Genomic DNA, 16,456 nt, shown 5'->3' with positions numbered 1-16,456 from the left:
CATGACTGGTTTTGGCAGTGGTAGTGGCGGTGGCGGTGGCGATGCTAATATGAATGCCGCGAACTGCACCCAGCCACATCTGCTGCTCCTTCATCGCCACCGAAGCCTCAAACTCGGCAGGTCCATTAAGCTTGTCAGTCGTGAGCTATGGCTGATGATCCTCCATTACCTTATGTAACGTATCGTGCAAAAAAAAATAAAATTGTTAATACTTTATTAAATAAAAAAATAATTATTAAAAAAATAATTTAAATATTTAGCTACTTACCGCCACCCTCACCGCCCTCGGCCCGCTCCAACCGCCTTCCTCTTTCTTCTTGTAGCACCGCTCAAATAATCTCATTTGCTTGGGCGGCCGATCGAGCTCTGTCTCTTGTATAAGTAAACTTAATAAATCAGCATCATATTTAAAAATAATAATTTAACACACAAATATTTTTTATTTACTTACCAACTTCCTGTTGTGCATGCCGACTGAGGAAGACCCCCTATGTACACAGTCAAGGACGCCGTGGGATTCGCTGCCCAATTTGCCTTATTCTTCGAGGACTCCTGCTGGAAGTCCTCGCTGGCCCAATACGACTGGAGCTGGAGCTAGACCTCGTTGGCCAGCCATAGTGGCCTGACCAGGCTCAATTGGGCGACGGAGAAGCTCTTCTAAATATACTTCCCGACCCACATGTGGAAGACCCAGACTATGGACTCATTATCATAGTCCCACCAATGGGTCATTTGCAGTAATAAAATTCTTTAAAACACTAGTAAAATAAATTAAACAATTTAATTATATTAGATAAAAAAAATTAATTTAAAACTACTCACCTTCATGCTCTCGAACCAAAAATGATGGTGATTTGGCTGCACCTGCCTCAGACACGACCACGAGTAGTGGAAATGTGTTGGAATGGGTGACCAAAAGTCAATTGGATTGGAGGTTTTGAGAATCACTCAAACAATCTTTATTTAAGCAATGTTGTCCTGATGAATATGGTAAGAATTCATCGTCGGCACAAATATCTGTTGTGCTTACCAAATTACGTCAAGCACTTTTGAACGTCACAACAGATGCCCAAAGACCAATTTAACAACTGTGCAACAGTTGGACTACGCATTAGATGGCGGTCACGAAATCAACTGGTTAGGGTTGGGTTTGAAATGTTTCAAGTTGAGGACTTCGAGACTAGGCATCCAGAGTCCTACTGGGACTTGCATTAAAAGTCGCATTCATTTGATGAGTGTAATGTTTCATCGGAAACAGACGTGGGACATCTATGCGATCTTAATGGGTCGATTGGCTAGGTATCGAATCGACTAAACTGACTCACGGGGATCGTCATACAAAAGCCTTGGAGGCTCGATCGGTATGACTTGAGTCTCCGGCTCCGATAGTACAGAAGTAGTCCTCAGACTTGAGGAATCACGGCAGTCATGTCCATGCGATGACTGTATCTTAGATTTGTGTGAGAGGTTGTCGTGTCTCAAACATAGTCATCATAAGCCTTGTCTAGTGCAGTCAAAGTATGTAGCGAGGATGGTAAGTTCCAAAAAGTGGATCCTTCCCCTGTCAAAACGTAACAGAGGTATCTCCTATGCACTTGGAAATGCATCTATGCTCTATAAAGTGGTGGCCACGGTCATTGATCGAATAGGAAGAAGAGGTTTCTATGTCGAGCAATTTGGCATAACGCGATCTCAAGTATTAAGCATAGACGCCTAGTCTAGGATGGAAATCGACGCTCAATTCCATGCCCTAGACTAAGGCCAGGAGATGATAAATGGAAGGACCATACCCATATAGACTCGAGTAAAAGTTCACACGGAAAATTCACCTAGCCTCTAGTGTCATGGACCATAGCTAAATGGCCACCCATGGTGACGGGATTTCTTGATCAAGATTTTTTAAGAATTATTAATTAAATTAAATTTAATAATAATAATGTTGGGCACTAATCCAATTCTAGCTAAAAGGTGAATTTAAAGAGTCACACATAAATCACCGAGAAGGGACGAGGAACTAATTGAGAGTTAATTTCGGAAGTAATTGGATTACTTATATATGAGAGGAATCCATTGGATGGATAAGACCAAGGATAAATTGATTGGATTAATTTATATTGGGCTTGCCCATATTAGTTAATAAGTTGGACTTATTATTTAATAAAGGATTATTTGGCTAATTGGATTAAATATATGATGGACTTAATTAAGTGGACTTTAATTAAATTGGATTTAATTAATTGAATCTTGAATTTTAATTAATTAAAATTGACCCAAGCCCATTAATTAAGTTGGTGAAAATTGTTAGAGACGAAAATTATTGATTAACAAATTTACTTTTGAAAAGTGCCATGTTAGTCATCCTTTATTTGGAATAAAGTATTTTATTACCTTGTGGATGGTTAAATGAACCAAGATATATTTTAATGCATCTATTCAAGGTATATATACATGTGTATTAGTCATTTGGAATGACTACTGAATGAATACACAGTAGAAAATAATTTTCCTACACACTCTCCCCCAGTTGGCCTCCCGCTTCCTCTCATACACACTTGGTGTGTTTTATCCCTAATTTTCTTCTAGCAAAGAGAATTGAGAGATTTCAATTTCGGTGTGGTGTAGATGCAACTTTAGAGGGCTTCTACGTTGAAGCCTTGTGTGAACGGATCAAAACGAATGTGGTTTGAAGTAAATCAAAGAAATAGGTAATTCTTGATTTACGTTCTAGTACCTCTCGTATTTCATTCAACCAATAGCCCTGTTAATTTTGTTGTCGCTTATTATTATTAACTATATCGAATGCTCAGAAACTCCAAGAGTACACCTTTTGGAACTATGGTTTCACTGCAATCTCATTTTAATTTATGCATTTTTATTATTCGCTTGCGCGTTCCGCGACGGATCCACTCTCACCTTGCGGTGCACTTTCACGTGGTATCAGAGCCTAATTCGATGTAGGGGCTATGGCATTATGTAAATAACATGACAATATATTTTTTTTTCTTTTGAAGCATGATATATTTTTTGCTTATTCTTGAACAATTATGTGAGAAAATAAATTCATTAAATTTTTGCAATTTTGGATGATTTTAAGTATTTTATGAAAATTAGATTTTTTGAAAAAATACTTATTTTAATCTCATATTAGTGTGTGGAAATAAAAAATAATGGCACTATAGCAGTGCACTATAGCAGTGCACCCAGGGGCATGCACACGCATGCTGGCAAGGGAGCAGGCAACCTCCTCTTCTTTGATTCCGTGCATGAGACCAATGCGCGCACGACCGATTGTGCGGCCACTGCACTGCTGCAGCTGCTAACGGTCGACGGTTGGGCCGTTTTTTCCCTTTTTTCGAAAATTAGATTTTCTAATTTCTGCATATTTTCTGAAAAATATTAATAATTATTTTAATTAATAGATTTTTTCTACAATTAAATTGCTTTAATTAATTTAGCTTATTTGCATGCATTGGATGCACAAAGCTTAATTAATTAATTTGGCTTATTTCTGTACATTGGATGTACGAGGCTTAATTAATTAATTTGATTTATATGCGTGCATTGGATGCACTAGGCTTCATCATCCATTTGAGTTGTAAATTTTAAACTTATTATTTTCTGCATATAATTAATTGCCCTGATATTGGATATCGCGATATTTGTGTAATGTTTATTTCTTGTCCAGCATGATTAATTATTATTATGTGCTAGAATGAATGTGAATGGATAATCACGGAACCCTAGACCGCATGTATATCTTTTAGTTTTTGTTGGGTGGGCCCGTGTGCCCTTGTGATTTTATTTTCTCCCTCCTTGTTTTTAGTCTTGGAATAATAAGGCTTGCTATCTCCCTCCTAATGTACTCCCCTCGACTTCTGATCGACGTTTCTTATTTAATTGTAATGAGAGTGGTATTGGATATTTTTTGTGAGGTTTTATTTTAAGCAAGCCCGTGGAGAAGAAGACCCACGGAGAAGGAGACCCACGGAGAAGGCAGCCCATGAGATATCTCAAGGTCCATCTAGATGTTGATGGGTAAATTACTTTTCTAATAGCATAGGGCCACCCTAAACTGACCATAAACTCACTGCAGGGTCAATAGGTCGCATAAGTTGTGCTTGTGATCATCCAACAGGGGCATGCTAGATTTCATTGCATGCGATGGATTTGTTTATTGCTTTAATATTTGATGTTCATGCATGTAATGTTTATATGTGATGAGGTTTCGGTCAAACCAGTCATAATTAACCCTCACTTGGTTGGACTAAGTTGAAGTGTTAGGGGCCCAAAATGAACTTGGATTACTAAATGATATATCAATATTATGATCATTATAAGAAAATATGATTTTACGACAAAATATCATGTAACAACTTTAAAATTATCACTAAAAATATACACTAAGTGACTAGAAATTTTATCTTTTCATTGTATAATTATTACTGACAAAAACTATATATAAAGTTGTTACTAAATATAATTAGTTATAGATACATAATGATGACCTAGTGACAATAAATAATAGTTGTCACTATAATCTGTCCCTAATTATATTTAGTGACAACCTTTTGCATATCTTTTTGTCACTAATTTGCTAATAACAATTTTTACAAAATAATAGTAATTATTAACAATATGAACAATTATGACAAAATATATTTTATTTTCACTAAATATATAAGAAAAAATTATATTTTTAGTCATTTAACTATAGGTCGTTAGCACTTTTCATAATGTAACTTCGTTTACATATTTCATCCTTTTTATGATGACTTTAGTTTTGAAAATATCACATTTAGTCCTTTTTTGACAAACTTAGTTTTGTGTTAACAATTTTGATCCTAATGACCTACAATTACAACACAAAAAATGAGATATACTTCAGCGCAAAGGGGGGCAAAATTGTCAATGCAAAATTAAGTTTATCAAAAAAGGACTAAATGTGAGATGTTCGAGACTAAATTTATCAGAAAAGAAATAAAATATGTAGAGTAAGTTACAAGATCAAAAGTGCAAATGACCTATAATTACAAGATCAAAAATGTAATTTTGCCAATATTTAATGAGTGATAATATTAAAATGTAATGAAGTCTAGCTCGGCCTCATGACCTTAAAGCTCGTAGGCTTGAACTACATTATCCATGGTATGTTGTTTTTACTGTAATAGTAAGACTTAATTAAATTTAGTTTATTCGATATTATTAATTTTAGGGGTTTATATTTTTGGTCCCATAAGTGGACCTGTTTCCAATTTTGGTCTCACACTCAGGGTACCATTCGTACATTGAGTCCCATATGTGATATTCTTTTTCAATTTGAGGACCATTGAGGGATTTCCGTCTAATTGATAATGGCAGCTACTCTCTCCGTTAGTTAATACAATCAAAATAAGGGTAAATTATATTTTTGGTCCCATAAGTGGACCTGTTTCCAACTTTGGTTCCACACTCAGGCCAATTCGCCCATTTATGTGTGGAACCAAAATTGAAAACAGGTCCTCTTATTTGACCAAAAATATAATTTACCCTCATTTTGATTGTTTTGACTAACGGAGAGAGCAGCTGCCATTATCATTGGACAAAAATCCCTCAATGGTCCCAAAAAAAAAAAAAAAAAAAAAAACCACATATGGGACTCAATGTGCAAATTGACCTGAGTGTGAGACCAAAAATAGAAACAGGTCCACTTATGGGACCAAAAATATAATTTACCCTTAATTTGAGTATGATATTGTAATGGTCTTTTTAGATATTGATATTAAATAGAAATAATTATAATCAGTTTATTCCAATCAATTGTCACTTGATTTCTTTTGTCAGTAAATTTTTTTATTTTTTATAGTGTATTGGTAACTTGACAAAATGAAATGATTATTTTTTTTGTTTAAAAAAAGAACCTACTTCTTTATTTATGTGACTTTTGGCAAACTACTCATTATTCTAGATTTTTAGCGAGAATGTTTGCCTTCGTTAAAAAAAGGATAAACGCAAAAAAAATTTTTTTTACCTTGGTTTATGTTTTATAAATCCTTGAACTTAATAAATTGTGCCAAATATTAATAATTTAATATCTGATAATAAATTAAAACTCTAAAATTATAAGACATTAAGTGTGAATTTCATATATAGGTAAGTGGAAAATTTTGTCTATTTTCATTAATTAGTAGTTATAAATTATTTTACTAAGTAATCATTTAGAAATTATATATTGTATTGTATTTTATTTTATTATATATTATCATAAAGTCATTGTCATTATATATGCGTGTTCTGAATTTTCTTTTTTTAAAAAAATAAATAAATAAATAAAAACACAAATGTTAGAGACATAAAATTTAAGAACCCTTACAGCAGAACAAAAATTTGTGAGCATTGTTATGTTTTTTTTATATAAAAAAAATAGGAACTTTGAATATTTCAACATTTAAATCTTAAACTAACAATAGCTCCTCATCTAAAAACACACACCCCCTCTTTCATGACGTGCACGTGAAACTTTTCTTATTTAAATGAAGGGAATGAAATCCGAACCCAAGACCAGTTATTTTGTCCAATTTTGAATATCATCTTAAATAGGGATGGATGTTCAAATTGAGTTGTTCGAGTTTCGATTCGATCCTAACAAGTTCGGGTAGATTGGGCCGGACAATTTTTATAATTTTCGGATTAATTTCAGATTATTCGAATCCAATTTTGAATAGATCTGAATGGTTATCGGTAGAGATAAGTACCCGATCGTGTTAATCGGGTATTTGACATCTAATTAAGATATAATAAAAAAAAATAGAAAATAGAAAATAAAATTATTTGTTGTTACCAATAAAATAATAAAGTAAAAATCGGAATGATATATGAGTTGATCGATCTACCTATCAAGTTATTAATATTCGAATTGGATTATTTTATTTATTAATTTGAATTAACGATGTTATACTATTTTTTAGCTTAATAAATCGATATCATAATTTATATTATTTTTTTAAGTCTCTCCATGCATATAAATTACAATTTATAAGTATAAAATTTATAAAAAATACAGGCTTTTAAATATATATTTGGTGCTTCTACTTTTCTTAGCATGTAAATTAATGAAAACAATAAGTATCCAATTTCAAGAACGTGACTATAATAGCTACCCGATTAGTTGGGTACCCAATTTTATCGAGTTTGTGTTGGATAGTCAAATATACTTGTCGGGTACCCGATCCGAAAAACTCGAAATTTATAATACCCCATGCTCGCCCACCCCTGTTAAATGAGAATTCCATCTAAAAGTTCAGTTAAAAAGAAAAATCATTTGATTTTAATATCTTATTATTAAATATAAAATTTTAAGTATTGATGATATCATATTATCATCTAAATAAGGTTAGATATTTTTGGATTAAATGAAAAATCATTTTTCAAGTACACAAGACATTAATTTGTAGGACAAGAAAACATTATTATTTGAGTAGAGATAAGATCATTAAGTCGCAGGATAATTATATTTATATCACTTGATTTGTTTTTTATTTACATACACTATTTTTATACATGAACCGTTAGAAGCATCAACATCTATTATTTACACAAACAACTTCTATTTTTTAAAATATTATACATATATCTTTGTATTAAAATATTATGGTAAAATTAATTTTTTCTACCATGATTAAATAAAATTAAATAAAAAAATTATATTAATCAAAATCAAACGATCAATATTTTTAAGAGTTCAAATTTTTGTTTTTCTTTTTCAGGTCTGAGATTTGCTATTTCAATTAGGGCTCATTTACATTTCCTTATATATAAAAATTGAATCAGAAGCAAATATATAAAGGCTTAAGCAGTAAGCTAACTTTGTAAATTTCTCCAACAATCAAGAGGAAATTTTACAACAATCGGATGTGTTAAAAACACAAATATTACCAAGCAATTAAGTAGGAAGAAATAGAATATCAGTTTATGATTTTTATAGCAGTTACTTGCTCTTCATTAGAAACTAGACTTTTCACTGCTTCATCACTTGAAGTTGAAGGGGAGGCCATTGGAGTCTGATTATTCTCCTTAAAGAAATCACGCCATTTTTCAATGTATCCAACATTGTCAAGATCTAGAGATGGCCATTCATACTGTTGGAGAAGTTCAAGAATTTGCTTTGTTTTACCAAGAAGGAGAAACGCTTCGCCAACACTCTTCTCCCGTCTTTCAATGGCATTTTGGTGACACTTGGTAATTATCACGCGTGTTAAATTTGTAAAACAAGCTGCCAGAATATCTGCAATCATTACAGATAACCGCTGAAACAAGTCCTCATCGTTTTGCTCATTTTCCTCTTGGCAAGATAGCAAAATAGTTTGACTGATCCGATACATTGAATTGGCTGCTATAATGTTAGCTGACCAGTTGAGTGGATTTTCCAAATCATTTGTTGTTCTCTTGAACTTCTCAATCGTTTTTTCAGCATTGTTGGAGAGCTCTTGTAATACATTCTTGGACTGTTTGCATTTAAGAGATATCTTCCTAAGATCCATCCCTTGCCACTTCATGTACAGTGAGACTCTAGCCCAAGAAACGTCTGCAGCATTTCTGATGTTCACGAGTTCATCACTTTCATAGAGTGCATTCTCTATAAGCTTGACGAGGGACAACCCTTCGCTCACACTGCTCATTAGTTGTGTGGCCTTCTTGTTATTTGCAACATTTGGAAGTGAAATTGCAATGCTTGTAAGAGTTACTAATGGTAGAGACCAGCAATTTGGAGGTTCTTGCGAATGTAGACTTGGAACTTGAGAGCTGTCAAAATCTCTTACCCCTCTAAAGTTACTGAATATATTTAGAAGATGTATTAGATATTGCGGTTGCTGCTTTTCACCCATTTCAATAACCTTATCCGCCTGGCGGAAGATGTACTTCAGGGTCCTTTTGGGTAGCTCTGATTCTCCATCAAGTAGAAGAGCAAAACGGTTGAGATTCAGCTCTGTGTCACCTCCTGATTCGGATTCCATATCAATATTTGAGGTTGTAAGTTTGGATAAACATTGCATCTTGAATTTCTTGAAACACAAGAGAAACTGAGATCTGAATTCCAATGAGAATGTTTAGAGAAAACCATTTTGCATCATGAAGATACTTCCTAAACTTGTTGTTCTAATTTGTAAATCTGAGAAGCTGTCTCTCCAGTTAACAAGACTTTGGGTCCAGTGCATCTCAATCTTGAGTTCCTCTCTGATGCTAATTTTATGACATGCCATTAGGCATTTGAATTTGACAGCAGTGAACCATCTGAAAAAAGGTGCAATTGTGCCCACCACCACCCCAATTGTTTGAACTATTAGAATCCATCTCGTGTAATGTCCATATACAGAGTGGGATGCTCCGAGCCTGACTTTCCCCATACCGATGAACCATGAAATAAGATCATATAGCAAAAAGAGGGCAGATAGTAAGCAAAAAACACTTGAAGTAGTGCAAAAGACGGAACGTGCCATCACAAATTGAGGGTAGCTAGTCTCTGCCATCACCCAGTATTTCTTCATCCCATCAATCATTCGTTCGTCGATTTTGAAGACTTGCCCCCTTTTCGCCATCCCTTCTTCCTCTATAGCTACCTTGTGCATCTCTTGGTACTTCGACTCCAAACTCCTTTTGCTGGATGGGAGCGTGATTGCTGAAGAAACTAATGTAGCAAACAAAAGAAGCATAAAAAATGTAGGAATCACGTCATTATGCAAAAAATTAGTACCAAGAGAGCCCTGCAACTGAAAGCCTTGTATCAAGACGTTAATCAGGATTGTGATTACAAGGATCCCAAGCGCAACAACATTCATTAGAATCTCTTTATCTTCCATGGAACCCAAGGATGACATGAAATTAGCCATCGCGGTTGCCATAAAAAATAAACTACTTATCCTTGCAAAGCGATCTGATTCATGCAACAAAAGGGTGTTGACATCCATTGGTAGCTTCATTGCCACGCCTAATAAAGTTAAGCAAGTAGCGTTCAGAGAAAAGTATTTGCTAGGGAACCAGAGCTTACCGGATCCGAATCGGTTGAGAATATCAGCTACCATTGCAAGTGTGCAAATTGCAGAAGCTGACGCGATATACAAGCCTATCCATGGCATTACATCATCAAGTTTCTTTTGTAAATCATTATCGTAATCATCCATGATCTTCTCCTTGCAGAAATAGTCCTTAAAGTTTATGTATATTCTAAGTGTAGGGCAAGAAAGAGGTTTATAGGTGGAGCTGGAAACTAAGTCTCATAATCTGATGATGGTTTTTCTGTGATGGTACCGTTTATAGACCGTAGTTGTGATCCCTTATAAATAATTTAAAACTTAATATTCTAATAATCAATACTACAAAGACACCTTTTATAGTAAGGTAGACTAAAGTAGCCTAATGACTAAAAAAGTTGATGAAATTGAAAGGAGTTATTTACCTCATCAAGTAATCATGCATCATCTTCTTGCAGAAATAATCCTTAAAGTTTACGTATATTTTAATTGTAGGGCAAGAAAGAGGTTTGCAGGTGGAGCAGGGATCTCACCCAATGTTATGTGGTGTTTCAGAGAAGCTTCCACAGTTGCACTCGTCTCTTAATGGCACCGTGTTTGGTGATCTCTTATCTTTTACCCGTTTGGATGTGTTTTGTTGCGCGTTTGGATGTCTTTCAAGAACAACTTTAATCATTTTCTTGGAATAAGGATGATTAATTATACGCTTTTCTATTAAATAAAAAGTAAGAAATAATTAAAAAAAATTGATCAATCTTTTGGACGATGATATATTAATGGAAAAAATGCAAATAATCCCTTGTGATATTGCAAATGAATAAATTACCATTTTATGAAAGGAAAAATAGTAATTTATCTCCCTATATTTTCTAAAATACAACAATTTACTTCCCTGTGTTTGAAGCAATTTACGTCCTTACACAGGGAGGTAAATTGCTTTATTTTAAAAAAAATAATTATTATTTTATTTTCATAAAAGAATATTTTTTTATTTGTAAGATCACAGGGATAAATTTTTATTCATCTGAATAAATAAAAAAATATTATTTCTTATTTTAAAAAATAAAATGTGATAAGGGCATTTGTATGTGCACATACATTACGTTTCTTTGATTCAACTTAATATTTATGTTTTATTATATATGCACCACGTCGGAAACTAATTTCCCTGATTCAAATCACTAAAAGTCTCAGATTACATATTTTATTTACGTACTCTTCACAATTTCTATTTCAACTTTTTTTTAAATAAAATAAATAACGTACGTAAATTTTGTACACACAATGTTTTTATGTTAATTGAAGTATAAAATAAAATAGGATTTAAAATAAAAAGTCCAACCCGACGCGGTTGAGATTTTTATAATGTATGAAATCTATATGTGTATAGTTTGTCTCATCTAAAAAGTAAGGTTTTCCTCATTTGCAGGTCAGATAATATATTTGCAATAATCTGTAAATTTAAATGCATTAAATAATATAATAAATCATATATTATAAATATATATATATATATATATATAATTCGGATGCTATTACTTCAACTCACATTTTGGTATGATCCAATTTCTCAAATCAATGAACTATTTTTATGGTTGAAATAAATTATAGAAAAAATTATAAAATTAGGTTTGGTGAAAGTTGAGACTATTTGAAAGTACAATAAGAAATAGAAAAAAAAAAAAAAGGATTTAATTCATTGAGAAATAGATCACTCATCACATTGAAATATGTTAGAATGCACATGAAATTAATTAAATAAATTATCATGTAAAATAAATATGTTGAAGAGTAAATAGGTTAAAAAAAATAGTTAAATCACTAATTATCCCCTATACAAGACACCTTCTATAGTAAGGTAGACTAAAATACCCTAATGATATAACACGGAATAACTAAATAAGTTCATGAAAATTGAAAGGAGTTATTGCATTGAGAAATTTCCTAGCTATTAAATCCCTTATCCTCTGTATAGATAGTTATTAATTAGGTCATTAAATAAATTATAACTTATAGGTCCTTTTCAATCGTAGAGATGGTGTTTATGCAAATTCACCAATTTATTCATATACTCTTTTTGAATTCTATTATCTATTTCACTATTCATGATATAATTATTTAATTAAATAATTATTTTAATATAAATTAAATTTTTAATGATAGATATTATATTTTAAAATACTAAAAATATTTATAGTTAAAAAATCTAAAAAATAAATGGATCAGAATGGAGTAAACTAATAATTTTGGAATAAAAAAGATTTTTCTAAATTTTATTTTGGAATCATAATATTCAGGGATAAAATAGAAATATATAAGATAAGTTTTTATGTTATATTGTTACATCTTGTTGTATTCTTTTTAAGTAATGCTAATTAATTAATAAGATATAAGGTAAAAAAATTTAAAAAAACATCAAAATTATATAATTATATTAATTTTCTGGTGAGCATTGTCAAGAATATAGTAAAGTAAATGTACACATAATATTATATTAGTAGAAGATATAAAAACATTAATAGCAAAAAATAAAGTGCATCAATACATCTCTATAAGATTTTAAACATAAATTTGGTAGACATATGTATTACACATAATATAGAGAATCAATAGGAATAATATATATATATATATATATATATATGAGAAAATAATAACTCCATACTTTTTATTATATTTAGAAAATTCTATCAAAAAGTTCCAGTATTTTTCAAAACATTAGTAGAATTACTCTGAATGAAATGTCGAAATTTTATGAAATGATTTTGAGTGCAAGTGATTCTTTCATGAATACCTTAGTTCAATTCCATATATTACGTTTAGAACATTACAGATGACTTTTAATTTTTATACATATTCAAAAACATTAAATCAAACATACATGGGTTTCGGATTGAGCATAACAACTGGTATCGAGTGTACACCGATGAGGCAACAGATAGTTGTTGAAGGGCTATCTTTGATACCTGAATAAGGATTAAAGAAGAGCTCTTAACTCTAATTAATGAGAGTTGATTTTGGAAGGCTATAGCGATAGTAGTTTTCAGGATCATATTAATAACATTCAATCTCAAAACAAAAGTACATTCGAGATTTATGATATTGTGGTAACATTGAAAAGATTTCAAATGGAATACCACAAGAAACCTTATCACAGAAAATTGAATGTATAGCAATTTTAAAGTTATATTGAAAAACGGTTAGGACCGAAAAATAACGCTCAATTGTTGGGTTTGCTACCTAGCATAACCGTGCCAGTAGTCACCTTGGAGGATGACACCTAGGCTATGGCACGAGGTAAAAGGCCTGAGATCTCATCATAGGTTCAAGGAATAATCTTAAACAGCATCATCTGCATAGAGTGATGATAGGAAGATGTAACATGTTGTTGGACCATAGGACATTGGCACAAACAAAAAGTAGACCTGTAAGACTTAGCCAATATTGCAAATTGCTCATAATCAGTTTAAATTGAAAACATGAGTAATTGGCTTTAAGGTCAAGCGGGAGATTGTTGGAATGGGTGAGCAAAAGCGTTTTGAGAATCATTCAAGCAATCTTTATTTAAGCAATGTTGTCCTAATAAATATGCTAAGAATTAATCGTTGGCACACATATCTCTTGTGCTTACCAAATTACATCAAGCACTATTTTAATGTCACAACAGATGTCCACAGACAATTGATGAGTATCGAGACCACAAAAAATAATTCCTACAACACTTGTAAAAGTGGGAGTAAGGTCGAATCCACAGAGACTGGCTTTAAGTTGATTTCTTTAATAGAAATAGAAAATAATGGGGGTAGATTTGATGATAAAAAGAAATAATTAAAAACTAAATAAGCTAGAAAATAATTGAAATTACCTGACGAAGATACAAGAGAGAGATTTTTCGATTAAGGCTAGGATCATGCTTGATTCTTATGGGTTGATCATTGATGCAAGAATAACACATGTATAGACAAATAAACCAGTTATGGTTGTTGGTACGACCTAACAACCTCACCTTTCCTTACCTTTTCGTCAGCCAAGGTACGACCGTTGGCTAGATCCCTAATTAACAGACAACCCTGGAAACGTCCACAAGATTTAATCTATTAACAACATTAAGAATTAGAAAGGCCTGATTCTAATCAACAAACTCCTACGAGGATAATTCGTTTAAACTAGATCATGCATTCCCCATAATATAACTAATTACTATGACATAATTAATCATGCTACGTTGCTCTAAGCATTGAACTAAATAAATAATTACACGGATTTATAAAGTCCAATTAGCTAAGCAAACCTTCTTGATAGAACTAAATAAATAATTACACGGATTTATAAAGTCCAATTAGCTAAGCAAACCTTCTTGATAATGAACAATCGGCCGAATCATTTATAAATCAGACGTTTGTAATTAAAGCACAGAGAATAGCATGAATATTCATTTGACAAGTGTAGAATGCAGATTAGATCTCACAACATAATGGGAATCAAGCAATCACCATACCTTAATCAGAAAATAAGGAATTTAGCCGAACATATTAATGGAAGAACACACTAAAAAGTGAAATTCTATTAATTCCGATTATAAAATAAAAATAAAAGAGAAAGGATGAACAAAGAATTCTATAGAGTTCTAATCAATAACTGAACGTCTTCAAATGAAGAGACCCCCCCTATTTATAATAAAAGCCTCCTATGAATCTAGACGTAGGGGAGGGATAAATACGTGATAAACTCTAAAAAGGTAAATAAATTACAAGAGATAAGCTTTAAAGAATTCTTTCTAAACCTAAACACTTCATTCCTTTATCTTTTGCGGAAATTGCTCGTATTCATCCTTATCCCGAGTTGACCACTCCACTAAGCGTGAGTACGCTTAGTCAATTCTATTCTACTTTTTCTTTTTGATGCATTCAATTTCGATTTTGGCTTGATTTTTGCCATCTTTGCCTCATATCTTCCCTTTTTGCTGAATATGCAATAAAATCACATAATTAGGGATGTTTTGGCTTAAAAAGAAATATTAAATCGCTATAAAATTGTGACAATTGCAGAGTTATCAAATACCCCCACAGTTAGCTATTTGCTTGTCCTCAAGCAAAATCAAGATGCGTTAAAAAATTCCCTCCAAATCTTGAACTACTCAAGGAAATTTGTAATCATGTGCAAACTAAATGACATATTTTATGAAGGAGATAATTCAACATGTATCAAACAAGTTTTCACATGATGACCATTATCAAAACCAATCGCATAAAACTAGTGGACTATTTTCTCTCCGCTCTCCATTCTCTCAAGTGTATATATGGCTTAAGTGTATCTCTCGACACTTACTACGACAATGCTTCACTATAGGCTTGCCTATACACCACATCTCCACTACTTTTGAAATATGCACATATATGGATCAAAAGGTCTTTAATTTTGGTTGTAATGGGGCTTTGGTTTGGGGTAGGATAAAAGGACAATGAGGTTAAATTCCAAGAAATTAATTTGAGCACCAAAAAATTTGAGTGAATAATAATTCGAAGCTCTCAAAGTTTACTCATCTACCTTCAAGATTTTTTTCGACAATATCTTGAACTATGCCTTTCTTTTTTCTTTTGGAGAGTTCATATACTTTTTTCTTCTCTTTTTTTTTTCTCTTCTTTTTTGGTGGCACAAAAATTGCTTTCTTTTTTTTTATTTTTTGCCACTTGGGTTTTCCCTTTTTCTTTTTCTCTTCTCCATTTTTTTTTTGTGATAGGCATAGAACAAGAAAATTGATGTCGGCTTCCACAAAATAAAGAGGACCACAATTTTTGGAACCCCCACACTCATTTTGAGATACATCTTTTAAGCATGTAAATCACAAAGATTTTGAAAATCCCTTATTTTGAGAACTTGTTCTTTTGAACATAAACCCATTTTCCTTGATGCTCTAATAGTTTTTAGAGGGATCAAAATCAAGGTTTTAAACAAATGACGGGATAGGTTCGTATATGATGGGTTATTCAACAAAATAGGTCAAAAGGCTCAAAGGGGTTCTCTAAAGTTAAAGTGTGTTGGGTGGTTAAGAAGGCCGAAAGTGGTTTCTAATGCCTTTATCATATCCAGATAAATGCACATTTGTGTGGCCTCGATGTGGTTCAAGCCAAGTTCTAGGAAGACAAAGCCATAGAAGTGTTATTCTCTCAAGAAAGAATGAAGATTTTTTTTTATGGACATATCAAGCTCAAAATCTCACGAGGTATGTTTTAGTCCACTAATCCTACATGAGAAGATTTTAACTCAAGTCATTTTGGTAAAATCAAGCTTTCAACTAGTGAATTATCCTCAAATATAAAATATGTATTCTTTTTAAACATAACATCATCAAGCCAAGATTAGTCCAAAATTGAAAGGGTTTTATCATGCCCAAGTTTTTCCACCAAAACTTGTCAAAAAGTTTCTCTTGAAAAGGAAAAAGCAAAAATTTT

The 16,456-nt window shown here is 32.3% G+C and overlaps 1 protein-coding gene across 1 annotated transcript; it reads right to left on the bottom strand.

Annotated features, from left to right (window-relative positions):
- Positions 7,895–10,543, bottom strand: LOC105173345. Its single transcript, XM_011095050.2, has 3 exons — positions 10,022–10,543; positions 9,090–9,907; positions 7,895–9,056 (listed from the first exon to the last, which is right to left on the bottom strand). The coding sequence occupies exons 1-3, from the start codon at positions 10,152–10,154 to the stop codon at positions 7,941–7,943; spliced, it is 2,067 nt and encodes a 688-aa protein (XP_011093352.2). The 5' UTR covers positions 10,155–10,543; the 3' UTR covers positions 7,895–7,940.

The sequence above is a fragment of the Sesamum indicum genome, linkage group LG11, assembly GCF_000512975.1.
Source record: "Sesamum indicum cultivar Zhongzhi No. 13 linkage group LG11, S_indicum_v1.0, whole genome shotgun sequence".
NCBI classification, from domain to species: domain Eukaryota; kingdom Viridiplantae; phylum Streptophyta; class Magnoliopsida; order Lamiales; family Pedaliaceae; genus Sesamum; species Sesamum indicum.
The sequence above is the reverse complement of the archived record's forward strand: the minus strand, read 5'-3'. Positions and strand labels throughout refer to the sequence as shown.